The 24,469-nt window shown below is 34.1% G+C and overlaps 1 protein-coding gene across 2 annotated transcripts in view; it reads left to right on the forward strand.

Annotated features, from left to right (window-relative positions):
* LOC144437575 (uncharacterized) overlaps window positions 1–24,469 on the forward strand; it is a 103,662-nt gene that overhangs the window by 23,144 nt on the left and 56,049 nt on the right. For both annotated transcript variants that reach the window (XM_078126537.1, XM_078126538.1), the window contains exon 3: window positions 17,029–17,125. In XM_078126537.1, the coding sequence (XP_077982663.1) occupies window position 17,125 (1 nt within the window). In that variant the 5' untranslated portion in view covers window positions 17,029–17,124. The remainder of the gene's footprint in view (window positions 1–17,028; window positions 17,126–24,469) is intronic.

Raw genomic sequence — 24,469 nt, forward strand, 5'->3', positions numbered from 1 at the left:
TCTTAAAGTGAGGGAGAAGGTTATAGTTTCTCTGACTTCAAAAAAAAGTGGTAACTTTTTGAAAAAATTGTAGAATAATCATATATGCATCATATGAGAAAAGTTATTTCAAATTGTAGATTTTGGTGAAAGTTTTGAAATTTGTAGATTTTAGTGAAAGTTTTGAAATTTGTAGATTTTTAGTGATAATTAACTAGATACTTCCATGATTCAAAGGGAGAGTCTGAAATGTATAAAGAATCAAATAGTGAAACAAATGATGAACACTATATTATATTATGCATGTGATTATCTTTAGTTTTCCTATAAAATGATTTTGTAACAAAATTATTTTTATATTTTGTTTTTTTAGTTTTCCATTTGTTATATTATTGATTTCATTTTTCAAGATTCTGGTAATACTAATAGATGTTTCAAAATAATACATCTTTTTTTTTAAGGCAGTGTATAAAGTAGATAAAATTTTATTCAAGGTCACCAGATGTTTTAATGTGGTTCGATACCAAAATGAATGTAAAGAAATTGGAAATTATTCAAGTTTCACGCAAGATATTCCCTTCTCTCTCTGTGATAAGGTTACTTGAGATCGACATCACCAGATGTTTTAATGTGGTCCACACCAAAATGAATAGTGGTAAGATTTGAAACCTTGGCAGAATTGCAGCTTTCCTAAGCACGTAGCTGCCTGTGTGGTTCAAGCGATAAACGAGTCATAAAAAACTAGCGATATTGAACTGTACAAGAAAGAGAAATGTGGCGCTAGTTTGTAAATGGCTCAATGATCTTCAGATGTGAGGATGGTTGACACCTAGAACATCATTAAGCTTCATTATCACTTTGTAATTTATCGGTGAGCTATGTGCATGTTTTTTATAATGTCTACACAGTCATTAGCAGTACCATTCCATTAGTCTGTGCCATACAAATGTCACAACTATATTATCCTTTGCTATCGTCACACTATGATGCAAGAATGCAAGTTGCATAGAATTTTTACCCCAACTGATTTTAGGGCCAGGGAGCTATCCATTTCAATGAGGTTTCCCTATTTTTATGCATTGTAATAAAAATCAATTGCCTGTAGTCACCAAGTAGGTAGGTCTGTGCCGTAGGCTGGAATCTTTGCTGTGTTGTTGAAGTGTCTCAAGGAAATGAAATACCCTGCAGTTACCATGGATTCCAGGTTCAATTAATTCAAGTGTACATGTATACTGTGTGTGTATTTTTTTTTTTAATCAAATTTTGTTGAGACTTTTGTTTGTCATATTGTTGTGCTACCATTTGTTTCAGAAGGACTTGCAGCCTGTATTCAGTAGTTTATTAATAAAATGAAATATAAATGAAAAAGAAAAAGTACATACATTCAGAACTAACACTCATATTTTTCATTATCATAGCAACGCAATTTCAAGAAATATGTGTGTGTGATCATAGAAAAATGATTTGTTATATACAGTTTTATCTGTATGGTGACATTGGTTGCAAATGAATATGACAGTGGCAAGTAAGGTTTCGGCCTAATGAGATAGACATAAATTAAAATTATTGCTGTGTTATGTTGATATAGGCTAATGAATGGACATTGGTTTAATTAGTATACTCCTTGTAAGCTGGCATTTCTGTTGACATCCTTAATCTTGCCGTATACATTTTAGGGATTTCAGCATTTACGCTATCCTGATTACAAGGTAATTATCTGCACAACAGAGCCATGCACTGCTATCATGGCCACTAGTGTAATCTACATAATGTACATGTCCCACATTGAACAACAATACATTGTATATAGTTATAGTGTACAATGTATGTCTGTATCCTGTACCTTAGTTAGCTGAAACCTCAGTTGCCGCTGTAGTAAATGGCTGTCTGTTGGCTTATCTATAGTTAGAATATTTCAGTTTGAATCAAGTTGTCTTGCAGATCAAATGTATCATGTACATGTAGAACTTTGTGATACTCTAAGTATCAAATATCATTTTGATAGAGGAAATTCTAATGTTGCATCAACCATGTGAATTGACCTCCGCATTGTATTACTACATCATACAAATTACCATTAATGTGATTTCTAAAACCAATAGTATATTCATGATGGGGTCATACTGTAGATGACCTGAAAGTAACAGACTGTACATTGTAATTTCACATATGATTTCACTCTAACAGCCATACTTCACAGTAGGTATGAATTGCGCTATAGTATAGCTACATGTATGACTGAATAAACAATATGGGGGTGGGGGTATTTGACAAAATTACAATTATTGATGAAAACTGCATTGGATGACAATTTAATAGTAGTGTGTGATTCCTACTCAAAATGTAAATGTAAATATGAATGCATTGTGTACATGCAGTACACATGCTTACATACATGTATATGTGTGTGTATATGTGTGTGTGACTGACTGTGTGTGTGTGTTACTATGTATGTTGTAGATATAAATATGAAAGTATGCAAGTGCATGTGGATGGATAAATATGAGGTGGATGGGTATGACTCGAGGATCATGATTGTTATTACTTTCCATGCATGTGTCATTGAAAAGTAAATAAAACTGTTTACCTTATAGGAAATGTGGTAAAACATGCAAAGATTCAATACCAAAACAACATTGTAATTTGATACATTGAAACCATGGTAGTATGCATGGGGGAACTCATAGCAGGCAGATTTTAGCCACTTGATATATCCTTACTAATGGTTGACATCCCAAATGAGAGATTAGATACTTCAAATGTCAGTGATTCATACATATAGTTTATGCTAGATGTGTGCATGTCACTTATGCAGTGTACCTGTCTGCCCTCCTGCCCACTCACCTGGCAACCTATCTACCCACTCACCTGTCTACCCACCCACCTACCCACTCACCTGTCTACCCATCTACATACATTACCTACATGTACGTATCCACGAGCTCAGCCACCCACCTACTAGTCCATACATCTATCCATCCATCTAAACATGTACACACACACACACAGACACACATACACAGACACACACACACACACACACACACATACACACACATACACACACACACACACACAAAGAAACGTACACACACACACACACACACACACACAGAAACAGACACACACACACAGAAACAGACAGGGAAGCAGACAGACACATTCTTAATTTATTGTTTAGGTGTGCAGACAGACAAATTTATTAATGATAACAAAAAGACATGCACATTAAAAATATTTGCTGTATCTTTTTCTTTTCCATTACCCATTTCAATCGTTCTAAACTTTATAAGGCCTCATGCAGTGCTGCAGTTGATTGAAGTTACAATCATTTTGAGCCAAAATACGCCAGACTTGTGCATTAGTGTGCGGATCAAATATCTTGAGAGAATAGTAGACAATTTGTAACCTTAGAGTAGAAAGGTGACTCAGTGTTGGTAACATTTGACATCTGTAGTACGTGTTTTGTGTTTCATCCCATCCTGAAGATCATTTCATTTTATTGTAACATCTACTCTGGCAGGAAAGGTCAAAGGTCAGATGTTTTGACATGACTGATACACAATTAGTCTGTTTATATTCAATTCAGTTAGAGTGTACAGTATCCTTCAAGGAATACTATCTGTTTAGTCTTAGTATGGAGGGGAGGGGAGGGGGTGTTTTACAGGAACCCTGACAATCGAAAATGTATTTAGTAAAATCTTCAAATAAAAGAAAACATTCATTTACAGCAACCCAAGAAATGTATTTAGTGAAGTATAAAAAAGTGAGAACTATTTTACTTTGAGTCTGGATGCCAACTGTGGTCTAACCACAATCTGGCTGTATAGGAACTAGACTATTTTACTCTATAAACCCTGACAACCAAAAATGACAATTTTTTATACATGTCATTTATATGGTTGCCATGGTTACTATAAAATAATTACCTTTTTTTGACATGCCACATATCTGTCAAACTCAAAAATATCAGTTTACCCCCAGGGTTTTACTGTTCTGATTTAAAAGTCACAAGATTAGGAATACATTTTTTAATGCCTTTGGCAAGAACTAATGGAGATGAAAAAATTGCTTCAGCAGTGAAGAGGAAAATATTTTTTTTTTGCATTTTGTAAATACTGTGTGAGATACCAGCAGTTGATAATATCTAAAGTGCTGTGGGGCTGTAGTGGAAGATGAAATGAAATGGTTTAATATTCCATTTCATATCAAATAAAGGTCAAAATGTGCTTTTAGCATTCACTGAAGTTCAGTGTACCCACCACATAACAGTGGAAAGCTGATGAAAAATGTTCTAGATAACAGTCAGTTTTCAAGGAAAAAGATGGTCGTAAATGATATATTTGAAAATAGAATATGTAGAAAGATAAGGGAAATTTGGTGTTAAAAACTTGAGAATAAAGGATGTTGAAAGATAAAGGGAAGTGTGATTAAAAACTTGTAGAAAATAAGAATAATTCATTGAAAAAAATAAGAAAATCAATAAAAACTTAAAGAATGTATTAAACACTTAAATGTCTTACAAGAAAAGTTAAAAAAAGTGGAATATATACACATGTACATGCAATTCAAAATCTGAAAATACTGCACTGTCTTAAATCACACCCTGTTTTTTTTACACCATCCAAGGTAATCTAAAATAATGCTGTTTTCATTGCATTTAGCCAGAGTTGGTTTTTATGTATCACAGAAGAAAAATAAGAACTGGAATTTGTGTGGATGAGATTTCCTAAAAAAAAGTAAAAAACTTTGTGAGCAAGAAATAACTTAAGCACAAAAATTTGAGGGTGGAAAATACCGTATGAAATAATAGTACCTGGAGTTGGAGTAAGATGTTCTGACATCAAAATTAAACTTTGATTTAAGCAAGTTTGAATTTTACATTCAAATCTGGACAAACTAATTCTATATCTGAGAATTTTCTGAATAATAGTAATATAACACAAAAGGAAAAACGATGAAAAAAAAAACCAGGAAAAAAAAGAAACAGAAAAAAACGTTAATATTTAGAGATTTTCCAAATATTGTCATGGTAACTTGTGATTATGAATCGTCATAACGACAGCTGAGAATCTAAGCTTCAATCCGTTTCAGAATTTAAAAGTCTAGATTGTAAACTATCAAAATGACAAACAGAGAGGAGAGGAACTGACTGATTTCAGTTCACAAGATGCTTTCTGCCATATCATAGATACTATCATAAATATGTTTTATTCAAAAGCTATTCCCATATCGCAGACAAAAAGATATATAAGAAACAGATCGGTAGTGTAGATTTAATGGTTTCGTTATCAAAATTGTGTTATCAACTGTAGATAGTTTTTCAAGTTTTAGATGATGCTATCGTTTGAATTGATTGTAATCATTAGCCAATCAGAGAGAAGTTTAGAATTTTAACTGAATCAGAAAAGGATAAACCATAGTTGGATCTATCAACATAAATGTGTACTAGTTGTATTTATTGTACGTAATATATACTGTAGCACTCTAGCCCAGAGACTAATTGTCTTGGTGTTACTATCTCAAGAAGCTCTCTAGCCCAGAGACTTGTCTTGGTGTTACTATCTCAAGAAGCTCTCTAGCCCAGAGACTTGTCTTGGTGTTACTATCTCAAGAAGCTCTCTAGCCCAGAGACTTGTCTTGGTGTTACTATCTCAAGAATTAGAAGCTCTCTTCACATAGTTTCAATATGCATATTGTATTTAGATGGTTGAATAGGTATCAGCTGAACTTTATCGTAAAAAGTGTAATTTCTTGACCACCTGTTCAGATAACCAATGATCTTCTTTGTTCATAAGTGAATTCATAAACAAAGCATGCTATTGGGTATCTGGACAGGTGGTTTTTACAAGGAATTCACCTGTTTTATTACATAGCATAGTCCACATTAAAAAAGTCTCAGTATAACATCAGAGAACAATTTACGTGAACAATTTCTGAAAATGTACACTGTTGAACAGATGATAAGAAGAAACTAGTTGGGTAGTGTATTTTTAATGTTAATAAAACAATTATTGTCTGAAACTCTTAGGCAAGTAACTGAGCATGAAATGAATGAGATGAATGTTTATGTATGGAACTGTGATGGCAAATACATGATAACGGATACAGGCCTTCAGGGGATTTCATCTCATGACATGTATGTTTCCTGAATAGACCAGATGCACTTCTTGTATTGTCAAACATGATATGCACTTAAAATGTATTCACAGTGATGTATTTCCCATTTGTACATGAAATTTAAGATCCGCAGTTTTGAATTTCATTCAGATCTCATAAAAAATCAACGGGAAACATGTTGACTGGAAATGAATGAGTGAATTCTGGTTATGAAAGATCTGAAATCATCTGTGAGTTTCCCAAAAGTAAAATTTCATAATTGTGTAGAGTAGAGAAAATGTATGTGTTCAATGCTTCTTGTAAGATAATCAATCATTAAAAAATTGAATTTTGGGTAGACGAATATTATCTTGTTTGATTCCATACAACAAATGATGAAGTAGAAATATATGATGAAAACAGTTTTGGCATGAAAGATTATAGTTGAGATTGAGATTAAAATCAGATCTGTCAGGCCAGGTGGAAAATTGTCTAGTATTCACAATTTTGATGGTTAGTGATAGAATATGACATATCTATAAATGTAGAAATGTCAGTAATCATGGTGAACACGACAGTCAAATGAAGGAAATTGACATTACAAAGCAGTTGTAGCATTCTGTGTGGTTCTAATAGTAATCTTGTCTGAAAGCAAACAAAATATCTTTAGGGGTGGGGGATGGGGGGAATCACTGAATAAGTGTAAAACTCAGTATCATGAAGTTACTGTCGTGTACTAAATCAGTTGATAGTGACATCAAATGTTAGTGACATTCACCCTGTAAAGGTCAAGCTATTGACATTTCATCCTCCCTTTAAATGTTAAATGTTTTTGCTGTAATGATTGGAAGTGTCAGAAATTGTGATAATAAGTCAATTTTATGGCTCATTCATCTGCTTGACAAAACTATCAGCTTACATTAAAATCTCGTCAGCTTTGACATCTCCAGCTTAAAGCCTGCCGGAGCTAAAGAGAAGGGAGCTTAATATTGTCTAATTGAACACTGAGTATTATTTATGTTCTATTTTGTTTACAAAGACACCATGCATAAAATTACATTTTTAGACTAAAATATTCATGGCCAATATGATAAATGTTGAAAACCTGCTCTACTTTCAGTATAATTTGTCTATATTAAATTTCTTATGAAATGTGTGTATAAGTTAACTCATTACTTATGAAATGAGAATATATGATCCCATTAGTCAAGGTTATTAACCCAGGCTTCATACAGTGAGTGGAGAAAATGCACCACCTTTCCTAGTTCTACCACAGGTACATTTAGTTCTGCTGTGTGACCCGTAGACTGTTGACAGTCGTTCGTGCCTTTTTTGTTACGTTTCATCTAAAACAAAGTCGTCGCCTAGCTCCATAGCACTGAATACTAATGCATACTAATAGGAACTAGGAGTGCCGAAGGCACTCGCTGTTCAATCAGTACACTGTTATAGTATTGCTCTGGATCGGAGTGGGGCGATGACTTTAGTTTTAGATAAAACGTAGCAAAAAAGGCATGAACGACTGTCGACAGTCTATGTGACTTGAAGGAATGCTTTTAGACTGTTAATTATTAAACTGAAAAAAATAATTATGCTTGTGTGAATAAATGAATGTAACTGGACTTAAGGACATAATTTGACATTATTTTGACAGATATTTCATGTATACAACTGTTTACACCAAAGTAAAGCACTTTCTTTATGTGCTACACTCATTTACATGTATAGCATTCATATCAAGTGTAAATGTATACTGTTTCAATTGGTTTAATTACAAGCCTAGCATGTGGCCTTTCTAATGTGGTCAATTAGCAAATGAAACAGTATACTTTAACACTTGATATGGATGCTATAAACGATTGTGGTACATACAGAAAACATTTTACTTTGGTGTTATGGGTTGTAGATGACGGGAGGATAAAAAAGTACATCCTCCAAGAGTTCTATACAGGAAAGACTGGTAAGACATAAACACCCAATTGACTCATATGCTTCATCAGACTGTTTGAAAACATCCCTGAAATTTGTGGAAGTACATTGATGTGATCGTATTACTTGTACATGTATAATACATTATATGAAGGACTATGTTTCAATCCCAGGTCATTACATCGGTGTTACCTTAATACGGGTCAATTACAATGGGCTTTGTCTTCCATTTCTCCATGTGTGTGTGTGTATGCGTATGCGTGCATGCGTGTGTCCGGATGTGTATCTATATTACTAGTATGTCATTTCTCAGATATGCAATATCCGATTTCTTTCAAATGTGGCATAAAAGTGACATGTCATAGATTTGTATGGGATCTCTTTGTTTCATGATAACAAACATTTTACAAATTTATTAATCTTTTGTAATTTATTGAGTTACAAACAAGGACTTGGCATATGCTGTTTCATGTTGATTTTTCAAGGAAGAAACATTGACAAAATTGTTTTATAAATTAAAAATCCAAAATAAATACCAATCCTCATCCACAGGCCACTTAAATCATGTCATCATTCAGTCACATTAAAGTAAAGTATTTGAGACTGTGTCTTCCATGAAGACTTGTCATTTACAATGTATGTGCCAGTGATTACTAGCACCAGTACTAGTGGTATTTGCTCTGCAGTATAATACTGAAAACATTATTGCATACCACATGCAAATGAGGGTGCGATCATTCCATGGCTACAAATCACTTGATTGCACAGTGACATTTTCAAGGAAATTTGCTGTTTTGGCCAGATCAACGGTAAACATGTAATAATAACAGAACCCACTGCATCATGAGTGCTAGTGTGGTACACATGTATTTTCACTTATACTTGCAGTGTTTATAATTTTCTGCTGCACTTTCACTCGCTACACCAAAGTACTGCCACAAGAAAACACCACAAACACTGAGGACATGTACATCACATTTCTAGTCATGTACTTTATACATTTATCATGGTGGTCTGTCATAGCATTTGCCATAATTTCCACAGCTTGAAAGGAAAATATGAACACACTGCATAGAACAGCATGGAATACTGCTGTAAATTGGAATATACAAATAAATAGTGTCAGATCTTGGTTAAAGTAGTCTGTATGATACAATGTGTCATGCCACCTTATCAGCATGAGAAATGTGATAGGGTTGAACGAGATGACATTTATTATCTAGCAGGTACCATGGTCTATTAAAAACAATATCTGTGTACACTTTATGCAGCCAACAAAAGCCATCTATTAGAAACATAGTCCAAAGTTCAAAGCTTGATATATTGTCCTGCGAAGTTTGATAAAGTTGCATGGTTTGATAATTGTAAACTGTTTGACCACTTTAGCTGAGTAATAGATTCATTCTATCCTGTGGATATGATGAATGTATAGTATGGAAACCCCATCAAGAGAAACAAAACAAAAGATTTCACTATGACAAGGGTGAGGGAGTATTCTTTGGTAATGGAATTTGTTGCCGTTCACTGTCATATTTAACTTGCAGTTATTTGTATTATTAATAAAGTTATATTGTTTACATATTTACCTGATATTTGAGAAGTACATGTGTAGAGAGACAGACAGAGAGACAGATGGGCCGAGACTACAATGCACATGCATGGATACACATGTATACAAGCATATTATTAGGAGTCAAACAGGATGTGTGTGTGTGTGTGTGTGTGTGTGTGTGTGTGTGTGTGTGTGTGTGTGTGTGTGTGTGTGTGTGTGTGTGTGTGCGCGCGCGCGCGTTCGTGCGTGGACATATGCACACGTGTATACATGCATACAAATATACTAGCATGTGTGATATAATTAACTTAAGGAGAAAGGTTGTGACATGCCAAAATATAACAGGTGAAAAAAGGAGATAATGTATCTCTTGTGTGAACACTTTCATCTAAAGTATATGCATCGAACTGCAAATGTACTTCAGTGACGTCAGCCATTATAATGTGAAAGGAAATGACACCGAACTAAACAGTGAATTTAAGAAAACCAATAACTGTGATTCAGATTGAAAGGAAAGAATAATTACATTGCACAGACATGTATACTCATGTCTGAATACAGACAGCGTACATTGTATAAATTGGAATCCATAAAAGTACGTCTGTGTGTATTTCTATCAGAAGACTTACAAATTAAAATACATGTACCTGTAGTCTGACTTTCAAGTACACCTCAAATTGGACGGGAACTACAGCAGACAAATGAAGCCATACTATCGATGTTGTTAAAATACTGCTTCTGGTAACAAATGACTCACTTTGTTAACTCTGTATGCAGTAAACATAGGAGGATTATTGAACCTGGATAATTCATCCACATACTATTAGTTTCCAGGACTGCACTTTATTAAGATGTCCCGTCCCGTTCACCCTTCACTGGCAAGTACAAGTGTAGTTTGCAAGATTATTTGGTAGGATTTTGACTGAATAGCATATTGATGGAGTTTATTGTCATGTTATTTCTTGAAATTAAAGCTTGATAGCTACATGTAGCCATTAAAAGTATAGGATAGCCTTTAGAAGACAATTCCCTGATATCACTGATTATAGAATGGCAGCTAGCCCATGAAATTACATCTAACACCTGTAATTATAGCATAGCAGGTACTAGTCCATGAAATGATGTCTAACCGCTAAAATTATAGCATGGCAGCTAGCACCTGGAATTATAGCATGGCAGCTAGCACATGAAATTATAGCATGGTAGCTAGCACCTGAAATTATAGTATGGCAGCTAATACCTGGAATTATAGCATGGCAGTTAGTACCTGAAATTATAGCATGGCAGTTAGTACCTGAAATTATAGCATGGCAGCTAGCACCTGAAATTATAGCATGGCAGCTAGCACCTGGAATTATAGCATGGCAGTTAGTACCTGAAATTATAGCATGGCAGCTAGCGCCTGGAATTATAGCATGGCAGCTAGCACCTGGAATTATAGCATGGCAGCTAGTACCTGAAGTTATAGCATGGCAGTTAGTGCCTGAAATTATAGTATGGCAGCTAATACCTGAAATAATAGTATGGCAGTTAGCACCTGAAATATAGCCCCTGAAATTATAGTATGGCAGCTACATTGTAGCATCCGGAATTATAGCATGATAACTAGGCAGCTTAGTTCTTCTATGTCTGTATATTGTTGTATATGTCAGTTGTAATAACTTAGAAGTTTTCAAAACATGCTCTTTGACACAATTTATATTCAATCACAAAAGCAGTTTGAGAATCAATAGAATTCCTAATAATTTTACATTATAGAGCTCTTTATATTAATAATTGTAAGGAGTATTAACTTCACACCCCTCCCCCTTCCTCTGTCCCCATTATAGGATGGAAACCGATTTGACCTGCAGTTATTATGAAGGTTAATTACAGAAAAACACAGTTATGCTATGTATGTACAAGTTGTACTCCTAACAAATAAAATATTCCACTGATAAGAATATAGCAGATAATATAAATTCATTACGTTTTTCCAAGTTTTGTTACAATCAGTACCTGGAAAATCTTAATATAAGAAAAACTGTGAAAGTTTTGATTTGAACTGTCATAGAAGGCATAGGAACTTTAATGTAAATTTTACATTAAAAATTAAATGTAATTACTGAGGAAGGAAATGTTATTTTCATAAAGATTGAAAGCTGTGTAGTTGTGCCATCAGCATTGGAATGATACTTGTATAGTGTGCTATATGGGTATAACAGCAGTGATTACAGAATACTGTTCTGTTACTGTTAGGGCTTTGTCTTATAAACCAAGGACAGGAAAAACATGGTCTAAAGTAATTGTGTTGTCATTTCTTCATTCCTTCTACATATTTAGCCTGTCAGGCATTCAATCTGTCATCAAGATTTGTAGGGGATTTCCAGCATACAAAAATATAGAACTTTGCATGTCGTGATTGCAGGAGATACATATCAGGAGAACATGTCCCTGAAGAACAAAGCAATATTGCACAGTGTCCCAAGAGATGCATATATATATGCTCCAAGACTGCAACTGCTTTATGTTCTTATTAGATTGTGCTGATAACGTATATATTCATTCATGTCATTCAACACACTTTCGATATAAGGCAAATTCCAAGTTTTATTTATTGATCAGCTGTTGGGATTACCTTCTTTCTGATACAATGTATTTACATGTATCATTTGTCTCATTCACAATCTTCAGTCTTGTATTATATATATTGATGCGATAATTCCAACTTGAGGGGTAACCAGCAGCAAGAGGCAGATTTGATGAGATTACAGCTTTTTTGTATGGAATGAACGTTTACAAAAGTGTGACTTCCACAATGAATTGTCAAGGGACTGCTACCTTATGGGAACTATACCAACTGTGAATTGACTCCAAAGATCTATCAGACTATTCAGTACAATTTTATCTTCGAAATATAAATGAAAAAAAGAAAGAAAATAGCTTCTTTCATTCATCTTCTGAAAAGTAATAAAACTAGTTTGCTCATAATTCCCCCCCCCCAAAAAAAAAAAAAAAAAATTTTGATCATGAAACTCATGATAGTGATTCTCAATTAATCTTGATAATATTTTTAAGCTCTTTTTTAAAGTTCGAAAAAACGTGTTATAAAAAAATAATTGACTCAGTTTAGAAAAACATGATTTATAGGTAATATTTACTACAGTACTGTGTGACATTTACAGTCTTGAAACTCTGTTTTATATGACAGAAAATGGAACCATGGAGTGCAATTTATGTCACTTTTTTTATTAATATTTTATGAGATAGTATCATATTCAGCACTTACTCTGCCTTCTCCTAATGGGAATATATCACATTTGTTTGAAAGTAGGCCAGCATTGGTCGTAAAAAGTCTTCTGAAAAGGGAATTGGAAACATACATTTTTAATTCAGTTATAACCAGTGCTGGTTGGCTTAACTGTAATAGGGTCATGACAGTCTCCACACATTACATTGTATGAACAAAAAAGGATTATACTTCATAATTGCTCTAAACAAATTTTCTGGTGACATGTTGTACAACATTGTAACATAAGTCCACGACTTATAAAGACCATCAATATATATATTTTTTGAATAATTATTGTAATATGAGCAAGGTGATACATTTGTATTGTTATTCATTCTGATCTATTGCTGCTCTTCTTTAGTCGCCATGGTAACATCAACAGGTCGGACAGTTTGGTGATAGCTCTGTTGTCATTCAAATCTATCATCGTAGTAACTTTTAAATGAAATAATTTCTTTAGATATATTTTCACTTTCATACAATTATGATGAGATCTAGTAACATTCCATTAATCTATTAGATAGCAATGCACATTCCTAGAGCAACTTTTTTAGCACAACTGAACTGAAGTAGATTTGTTCCTATAATACAGATAATGGAAATACAGTGTGGAGCTTTCAGCAAATATATTAGACACATGTTGACTGATTGCGAGGGCAACATCATACGTCTGTTTCCTCGAGGGATTAGTCTGTGTTAGGGTGCCCCACAGGCCCTAGGGAAACTGATGTATGATGTTGCACGAGCACAATTTGCAACATACCACATCATTTACTGCATTGTCTGTCATGCCTAACAGGGCTCTCGCTAGCAAATTAAAACATTTGGCCACTGAATTAGCCAATCTCAAAAAGGTTTTGCCACTTTCAGTGAATATTAGCCACTATGTTAGGGCTTTAAAATGGTGAAATGTAGTGATGTTGGACATTTTAGATCTAGAGGAGAAATGACTAGATAAAAGATGTGTTCGGACACAGAAAAGCTGCTGCGATTTTTGATGACATCGGGCACCACACGGCTGGGTAAGAGAAACATTATTTTTAGACGGAAGTCAGCTTCTCCTGACATCATTTTCAAACATTATGGCAATTGATATTCTGAGTCAATATTATGGTGGTAAATGGATAAGAAAGAAATTATTTGTATTAAAATTGTATGTACTGTAATTGTCTAATAGACTAATTTTTCTTTCGCGATAAAATAAAATTTGTGAACGACATCACACACGACATGTGGTCAATCTCGGGGTCAATCGAACTTGACAAAATTGGACAACATAGCATGGATGTATAATTACCACTGCCATGTCGCTATTAGTCAATGATATATTTTTCAACATGGATTACAAATATATTTATGTTGTCATTGAAAAAATCAGCAGTACTTGGTTCCGATTCAGAGCTGACTCATTCCCCATCCTGGCCAATTCCACTCTCCAGCCAACCAATTTTAGTCCTTTGACCAGCCAATTTTACTACCTGGCAAGCCAATTTTACTACCTGGCCAGGCCACTTCACTCTCCCTGGCTGTGTTTGCCAATTTCCATCCCCAGCCAACCAATTTAACTACCCTGGCCAGCCAATTTCATTGCCTTGGAGTTCCATCTGAGAGCTGATTGTAGCACTAGCAGACCAAGTTACCATGAATCACGAGACTGAATGGATATTCTATTACTAAATACGGTTTAGAGTAAATCTACATCACATGACATCATGAAATATTAGATCATTTGCCAAGTGTAGTATCTCTGTACATCTCACATTGTTAGATATGATATCTGTTTAAAGTTCTAGTAAAACTAGGGAATGAACTCTTCCTTCTATGTGTACTATTACTATCCATTATGTGACTTACATTCAGTCATCACATCACCTATAATTAACTATGAGAGGACAAAAGATAGAGATACCATCATGGTTTTGTTGAGTTTATGCACAGCATGTAAAATGTAGCAGAAATGCTGAAGGCCAGTGTCACAGCACAAGGCTCCAGTTTAACATCTATGTTTGGTAGTCACATGATTTTACCTAGTCTGGGTGCCAACGTTGTCTGTAACTAAACCATGTTACTGTGAGTGGAGTGTAAATCATAATGATACCATAAAGGGACCCAAGTGAACCCTTTCTGAGCTACATAACTTGATTTCTATTGATCTAACAGACTTTTGTTGTGCTATCCCTTCATCGTTAATATCAGCCATTATTTACAAGTACATGTATTCTGTTTGGTGAAATATTTATTTCAATTGTGCATTTTGAATTGTGCAATAAATTAAATGGTATATTTTTTGAGGTGTTGGAATTCACTATGTAGAAATATAAGGGACGAATTCCTGTGAACATTTCCCTAGATTTTATTTCATATGTTAAAAGTTGAGCCAGGGTATATTTCACATATACTAATATGTCAGTCGTAGAGAAATATATTCAATGGTAAGTTGACCTGTGTTTGAGAATAACTATTATCCAGAAAACTAAATAATTCATGTGACCATATGGAAACATGAAAAACACAACAAAGCATATACCAGTAATAAAAATGACAATTGTGTAAGTTATTTTGAAAGGCAGGGGTTTCAGTCACACATTGTCCTATCAGTGGAGACAGTACTATAAGGATAACATACTTCTTTTTGTTCTGCACAAACATTTTGTGTAGCTCTGCCAAACTTTTTTTTTTCACTCGTAGATTTTAATCTTAATCCAGACTACGCCTTCAAAAATACACAATACAAAGAAAAAAAAAGAAACCGAAAATCCTTAAACTTACAAGAATAATGCTAGTCAATCCCCCAGGTACAAAGAAGACAAATACTGTAAAAAAAAAAAAGAGTACAGTTTACAGCTACTTTATCATTCTTTCCTATCAAAAATCCAGTTAATATTCAGGAGAATTATGGCTTTTTTGAACTAACCGTCCATAAATTTCATCAAAACACTAGGATATCAGAATGTGTGAAAACCCATGGAGATGACAATGAATCAGTGGTTGATTTATACGATAGTATTATAGGAACATGAATAGGAAATTAATTTATCAAATATTGAATTGCTTGGTTAAAAAACAAAAGTCATCTCTTGTTACAGCAATCATTTCTCACAACAGTGTTTGTTGAATTAATAATCATTAAGTTACCAACAAATCAATAGAATAATGTTTTGTTTTATGCACTAGTGACACTTTGGTAGATAAAATAGATCTATAGTGTTCTATATCCCCAAGTCATTCAATTTATCAAAATCTGAAACTATGTGAGTAGTTTTGACTATTAAACAGTATGCACAGTGTGTCAGCCATACACATGTATGTAATCAATATGTTGTTGTTCAGTGTGTATTTGCTTGCTCTCTATATTTCTTGCATAATAGTACAAATCACCATGTTAATCAACCAACCAACCAACCAATCAATCAATCAGTCAGTCAGTCAGGCAGGCAGGCAGTTGGTCAGTTGGTCAGTCAGATAAACAGTATGCAGTGTGTCAGCCATACACATGTATGTAATCAATGTGTTATTGTTTAGTGTGTATTTGTTTGCTGTATATTTCTTGCAGGAGAAATCACCGTGAAAATATTCAGTTAATTAATTAATAAATGAATCAATCAATCAATCAATCAATCAATCAATCAATCAATCAATCAATCAATCAATCTATCAATCAATCAATCAATCAGTCAGTCAGTCAGTCTATCAATCAATCAATCAGTCTGTCAATCAATCAATCAATCAATCAATCAATCAATCAATCTGTTAGTCAATCAGGTAGTCAGCGTCTTGTTTTGATGCAATATGCAAATTTATTATTGACCCTCAAACATGAAGAGATGTATCATTTGACAGTGATCTCACAATTTGGCATCCGTATGTGAATATTATGATAATGTTAAACAAGTACAGGTGCAATATGCAAATATTACATTGAAACATCAGAAATGGGATTTTTTAGATGTTTCATAACTCCTGGTAGAAAGAAAATTAACATTCATATTTGGACATTATGGTCTTATGCAAGCAGAGGTCGCCTTCATAAAATATGTAACTGAAATTTCAAACCTGGATAATTGTATCTTTTAGAGAGGTACATACAAATCACATTTATGTTTGAATTTTATAATCTTATAGTCACAGGTGGCCTTGATTTAATTCATGTTATATATTGTTAACAATTATTGTGCATGTACCACATTTGTTCTTCTAGATTACCAGCCACAGTATATCTCATAAAAAGTGAAGCTTGATTTTATTATTAAACACCACTAGGACAGGTTATCTTGCCTTATTACCAGGAGTCAAAAGTAAGTTAATGAAAAAATCAACGAATTTGATAAAACGTCACTTATTGGCTATGATATAACCCATTCTTGAATGATAGCATGTCTGTGATTGGCTATAGTATGTCACCACTAGTGTATGGATATGACAGAACAGCTCTGATTGGCTGTAACACATGACAGAACATCTCTGATTGGCTGCAGCAATGGATATGACACAACATCTCTGATTGGCTGTAACACATGTGTATATGATACAACATCTCTGATTGGCTGTAACATATGTCTATGACACAGCATCTCTGATTGGCTTTAACACAGTCCACTGCATGCACATGATAAAACACTTCTGAATGGATCTATAACACCAATCCATCATATGAATAATGGATAATGTCTGTGTTAAAAATGTGTCTGATTGGCTTTGACAATATTGTTTGAAAATAGAACATCTCTGATTGGCTACGACAATCTTTTTCAAATACAGAATGTCTCTGATTGGCTATGACAATCCATTGTTTGAATATAAAACATTTCTGATTGGTGACAACAATCCATGTCATGATCCAGAACATCTCTGATTGGCTGCCTATGACAAACGTATTGTTTGAACACAGAAAATGTCTAAGTGGTTTTGTTACCACCATTTTGAATATTAATGATATGGTAATGTAACAACTCAACCTTATCCAATCAGCATTTGGATTATAGAAGGGTGGAGTACTAGTCTGTGCTCTGAGAAGATGTTGAAAAAAAAAATTTGTTTCTAATTTTAACTTCAGTCGAAGTGATCTGATAGTATATTTCAATTGTAATTTGAAGAAATATTTGTGATCCTTTAATTTAATTTGGTAAACTGTTATTCGTCTATGTACCTTCAATTCAAATAAGTGCCCTGACATTTATGTTACATGAGATATAGTTATGATAAATTACCAACATTGTACTATTGTAAGGTTTGGATTTCTAGCAGGAAGAGTAAGAAATCTTAATATCCAACCCCCAATGTCACCTGCTCCTTTGGATTTCTAGCAGGAAGAGTAAGAAATCTTAATATCCAACCCCCAATGTCACCTTCTGCTTTGGATTTCTAGCAGGAAGAGTAAGAAATCTTAATATCCAACCCCCAATGTCACCTTCTGCTTTGGATTTCTAGCAGGAAGAGTAAGAAATCTTAATATCCAACCCCCAATGTCACCTGCTCCTTTGGATTTCTAGCAGGAAGAGTAAGAAATCTTAATATCCAACCCCCAATGTCACCTGCTCCTTTGGATTTCTAGCAGGAAGAATAAGAAATCTTAATATCCAACCCCCAATGTCACCTGCTCCTTTGGATTTCTAGCAGGAAGAGTAAGAAATCTTAATATCCAACCCCCAATGTCACCTGCTCCTTTGGATTTCTAGCAGGAAGAATAAGAAATCTTAATATCCAACCCCCAATGTCACCTTCTGCTTTGGATTTCTAGCAGGAAGAGTAAGAAATCTTAATATCCAACCCCCAATGTCACCTGCTCCTTTGGATTTCTAGCAGGAAGAATAAGAAATCTTAATATCCAACCCCCAATGTCACCTGCTCCTTTGGATTTCTAGCAGGAAGAGTAAGAAATCTTAATATCCAACCCCCAATGTCACCTGCTCCTTTGGATTTCTAGCAGGAAGAGTAAGAAATCTTAATATCCAACCCCCAATGTCACCTGCTCCTTTGGATTTCTAGCAGGAAGAGTAAGAAATCTTAATATCCAACCCCCAATGTCACCTGCTATCTTGGATTTCTAACAGGAAGGATAAATCTTAATATCCAACCCCCAATGTCACCTGCTACTTTGGATTTCTAACAGGAAGGATAAATCTTAATATCCAACCCCCAATGTCACCTGCTACCTTGTATTTCTAACCGTAAGGATAAATCTTAATATCCAACCCCCAATGTCACCTGCTGCTTTGGATTTCTAACAGGAAGGATAAATCTTAATATCCAACCCCCAATGTCACCTGCTGCTTTGGATTTCTAACAGGAAGGATAAATCTTAATATCCAACCCCCAATGTCACCTGCTCCTTTGGATTTCTAACCGGAAGGATAAATCTTAATATCCAACCCCCAATGTCACCTGCTACCTTGTATTTCTAACTGTAAGGATAAATCTTAGAGTAGACTTATCTTTTGTGTCTCACACAAAATTCCATTTTATTGTGTAAATGTATTTAGTTTCCTAGATAAGGAGGGTTCCAGGGTTAAATTTCAGAGTTGCTGCTAAATGATAGGAACAAATAAAGGCTATGCTTTAAATATTGGATGACTTTGGTATGTGATCTGTGTCTGGTGCAAAAAATCAATGTGAATGGGTCCCAACTCCAGCTTATTAGGTTTAGTAGTTTGTGTCACTTCAGAGTGAAACACACAGTTGTAGTTTGAACATAGTAATAGTTCAATTACTGTATGATAAAATCATACATGGGGACATTTTTAATAAAGAAGAATAAACAAGGCATGAAAGGTCAAAGGGCATCCCATAGAACAAACTTTCATTAAAATAGGACAGTCTGATTCTTATAAAAGGAAAAAAATCAAATGTTGTCATGTTTGTATTTTTATAACATTTTAGGAGAATTTCAGGATATATGTCATATTGGTGTATGTTTTATGAAAGTTTATAAATATGTTTGCAAGTTTAAAATTACAATTTAGAGATTAACATGTTGAAGTACATGCATATTATAAATATGACAGCAGTTATTGCTGATCCTGAAAAAAAAACCCAGAAATATGTAAGTACAAATGTAGTGGAAGGAAGAGATTGACTTTTGTCATTCAAATTGTAGGGTACATATACTTCTTGAAACTCCTGGAAAGTCCTGGAATATCAAAGGACTGGAAAGTCCGGGAAAAATGCAATGTACTCCTGGAAAATCAATTGACTGAATGATTGTTGCTGTTACAGTTATAACATGTCGATTATATAGATGAGAAATAGGTATGCAGGTGTGTTGGCAAATAAAATATATTTCACTGGTCAACATTCTTGGAAAGTGACTTAAGTATTTCTGAATACTTGTGGAAAAGTGATGAAAAATTGGAAAGTTCTGGAATTTTATTTGTATGAACCTGGATTGTTTTTGAGTAAAGGATATCTTCAAAATTTTAGCTAGAATTGAGAGGGTAAGACGATTAAAATGTGTGTCTGTGAAACAGACTTATTGGTAGTATAATTTATATTCCTTGATAATGTAGAGGTTTATCAAATTGATGTGCAGACGGTGTAAGTTATAACAGTGATCTGTTAGAGTGTTGACCTTTCAACATGTAAACTGTACATGCGTCACAGTTAGAAATGTGGAAGTACATGGCTGCACTGAATTTCTCATGGAAAGATGGTAAGTCAGCTGGATGGTGAAAATATTTTGTAATTTTCTTGTCCCAAAAAATGAGTTAGATTTAAATGCTATAGTATCCACAGCAGTATGTGATGAGAATTGAATAGGGCACAGCAGGGAAGTCATGAAGAAAAGTAATACTCCTCAAAAGAATCAGTCAGAGTAAATGGATGTAGACAATTACGCTTCTAAAATAGAAAGCCGGTGAAGTTGGATAAGCTGTCAATGAGTTTCGCTTATGTCTTGAGAATTTATAAAAATGCATGCATGATTCAAGGATCAAGGTATTAAGTTGAGGAGGTTTTATCGTTCACGAGTCTTATTCAACAGGGAACAGAAAACATGTATGATGTAAATCAAGTTTTTGTTAGAGTCCAACCACTGCTGCAGTCAAATCTAATGCATGTCAGATCAAAATACAGTCTGTTGGTAAGTATCTTGGTATTTTGACCGCTAGTGAACCATATAACGGGAAAGGTCAAATGATATAATTCTTCGGGTCAGCTCAAAACAAATCAGTTAAGTAACTATACTTACATTAACTACATTCATAACATTTTTTTTGAAACAGTATAGAAGTACAAATTATTCTTTTGAATTAAGTTTATATTTATGATAACATACTCTCTCAGTTTTCATTCTTAGCTAACAGTGAACAAGTAATTCTGTCACTTCAAGTATGATAAGGTTATGATAATTTATGAAATGTTGACCAAAATTTTGTTAAATATTGATATTATTATCTTCAAAAAAATGATTCTAAAAATGCCTTCTACTTTTAGTATGATGTACATGTATATGAAATGTAAATTTACCCAAAGGGTTTTACTTTGGAGTGAAGTTTTGGATGTACATTTACATATTTCCCAGAATTCAATGTAGTCGTACTCGTCAATAATGTGTTTGAAGTGTTGTTTAGTTTGTATTGTACAAAAAAAATAGTCATAAAAAAATTGAAGAGCTTTTGCTAAGGTTTGGGGACAGGTAAGAGGGGAGAGGAAAAAAGGAATCTGAAATTAAGAACTAATTTGGTTTCACATTTAATACCGTGATTGTGATGGCAACCATGGTAACAAGAAGGAAATCATGTACAATTTACAAATATTACCATAGTTGATACCACAATCTCAGTGGGTAATCTGGTAAAATACTTTTGCAACTTTACTACGTGTATAGTAATTTCTTAGGAGTATGGATTACTTTAAGATTTTAGTGCTCAAATGGCAAATGGGCCACAAATGTTTTAGAAAAACGTAAGCTTTAAGTTTGAAATTTTTCTGAGGAGGTGCTTTGTAAACACAAGAGATGAACACACTGTGATTGAGATCTACCAATTAGCCAAAATGTATGTAAAAACCTTCAATTTTTGCATGTTTCCTCAGTTTAAACTATTTCCTTGGTTTCTTGATACAGCACTCTTATTCCATTAAAGGATAGATAGATTTCCTGTATGATGGACCAAGCACAGCATGTCTGGCTTGTTGCCATGGTAATATGTATATTGTAGTCAAAGTAATGAAACCACTCGTGAGGATCGATGTATGGAAAGTGATGGGAAATGTTTTTTATCTCTAGACAGACTTGTGTATGATATACATGACTACAGAGTCCCAATGAGTTGGAAAACGTTTCATCTCTGCTTTGAATGCAGTGTATATGTCAACATTGTGAATGTTTAGATAACATTATAGTAGTCGTGGGAAGAAATGACTTGATTTTAGTGAAATTCAAAGTACGTCGTAAAGCAAAGCTTCAAAGTCATTTCAATAGTGATTCAATTGAGGGAGTGAGCTGTACTTTATATATACCCCATGTTGGTATTTAGACTATTATCCTGGAATGCATGCACTGACATGATTGTATTAATGTTGGATTTGAAGGCATGAATAAAGCTATTTAAAAGTCCAGTCCTGCTCTTCTGAGGGAAACTGTAACCTGTTTTTAATCTAGATTTCATTTCTCACATGACATTCTGACTGTATAGAATCAGTCAAATGTAGAAATCACACAATGAACTGCCTGGAGTTCCTTTAGATAAAAAAAAATCCACCATTCACAAAGAAGTCAAAAGTCTAATGAATGTGTCAGTGAATAAAATACTCAAAGAATGAGGCATTAAAAAAGATCTTTTACCTAGTTTATATCTCGTTTTATTGTAGCATTTTCTGTCTTTGTTTACTTTACCTTTCAGGCGTACAACTGGATAATTCATGTTACTTCAGAGAATGCTATGAGAGCTTGTTGGATACGTCAGTACTTTAGTGTACATGCATGTATGAATTGTGTATGTCTAAAGCTTGTTGAGTGAGTTTAATATGGAATGTGCCCCAAGTCAATATCGAACACTTTCACACACATACATCATGCAATGAAAATTGGCTGAGAGCATGCATATTTTGGTCCAGACTCTTCATTTTTGCATAGTAAATCATAAAATATGTATCTCTCTGTATCGCAGTCTTAAAATATAGTAGTATTAGTGCTTGACTACAGGAATTCCAGCCCTAGACTGTGATACATTTGCACAGTTTATATGAAAAATATTTAAAGGCTTTGTAGTCAAGTAGTTGGCAAGACTATTCCATTTACACAATGTATCAAATAACCAGGTGTTTTGTAGTTGAAATGTCAGTGTTTTTGCCCCAAAGTGTTTCATTTGTGAAATGTATCAAATAACCAGATGTCTTATCATGGAGACCTAAAATTGGCTTTTACTATCAGGGATTTTACCCTGAAATAGATGACACTGTTCTGTTTTTACAGAAACCCAATATAGCTTTGAATCCATGCAGTATGGTACATTGTTTTTTTACAAAGACCCAACATAGCTTTGATTCCATGCAGTACATCCTCGCTTTTACAAAGACCCAACATAGCTTTGAATCCATGCAGTACATTGTTTGTACAGAAACACAACATAGCCTTGAATCCATGCAGTACATTGTTTGTACAGAAACACAACATAGCCTTGAATCCATGCAGTACATTGTTTGTACAGAAACACAACATAGCCTTGAATCCATGCAGTACATTGTTTGTACAGAAACACAACATAGCCTTGAATCCATGCAGTACAATGTTTGTACAGAAACACAACATAACCTTGAATCCATGCAGTACATTGTTTGTACAGAAACACAACATAGCCTTGAATCCATGCAGTACATTGTTTTTTACAAAGACCCAACATAGCCTTGAATCCATGCAGTACATCGTTTGTACAGAAACACAACATAGTCCAAGGAGTATTATCTTGTGATCATGCAACCACAATGCATTCACTGAAAATTGTAGAACCAATAATCAGACATTGTGTATGTTAATGAGTATTCAGTATTATCCATAAGCAGTACAGAAACAGGTTGAAATTGTGGTTGCCGTTGAGGGTGCTGATTTTTGCGTGTGAAGCCAAAAATCAATTTGATTTTAATAATATATCGTGTGTATAGCTAAGAAAAAAGTGTTTACCCATAGTAATACATCATGGTGTATGATATTTCAAGTAATTTATTGACCTAACAAAGTATTTTCAAAAAAACGTTTGCAGTTGCAGCCATTGCAGCTATATCTTTGACTGTGCATTTGAGAAGTCATTTTCTAGGATTCACTACTTTTGCATGGTAAAAGTGAGTATGTGTTGATACGCCATGATGTTGAAACTGGGATGACGTGACATTTTACTTTGAAAGTAATTTGTTGAAATGGAAATATGAACTTTTGGAGTCTGAATTAAATGTAAGGATATCAAGCTGAGAGATATGTGATGAGTAGAGTGGCAAGAGTTTTCTATAACCCCCAGATATTGATAAGTGCTTTCAACCAATGCGCAGTCATCACAAATGGACAGATAATCAATATTGTGGCATTTAAAAAAATATGCATGACTTGATTGTCGAAACAAAACATAGGTTATTCTCAACTTATGTACTTTCTGTTATAATATAACATTTGTACAAAATATGTTGTTGATGAATTATGAATTTGATATCTGCTG

The sequence above is a fragment of the Glandiceps talaboti genome, chromosome 7, assembly GCF_964340395.1.
Source record: "Glandiceps talaboti chromosome 7, keGlaTala1.1, whole genome shotgun sequence".
Lineage (NCBI taxonomy): Eukaryota > Metazoa > Hemichordata > Enteropneusta > Spengelidae > Glandiceps > Glandiceps talaboti.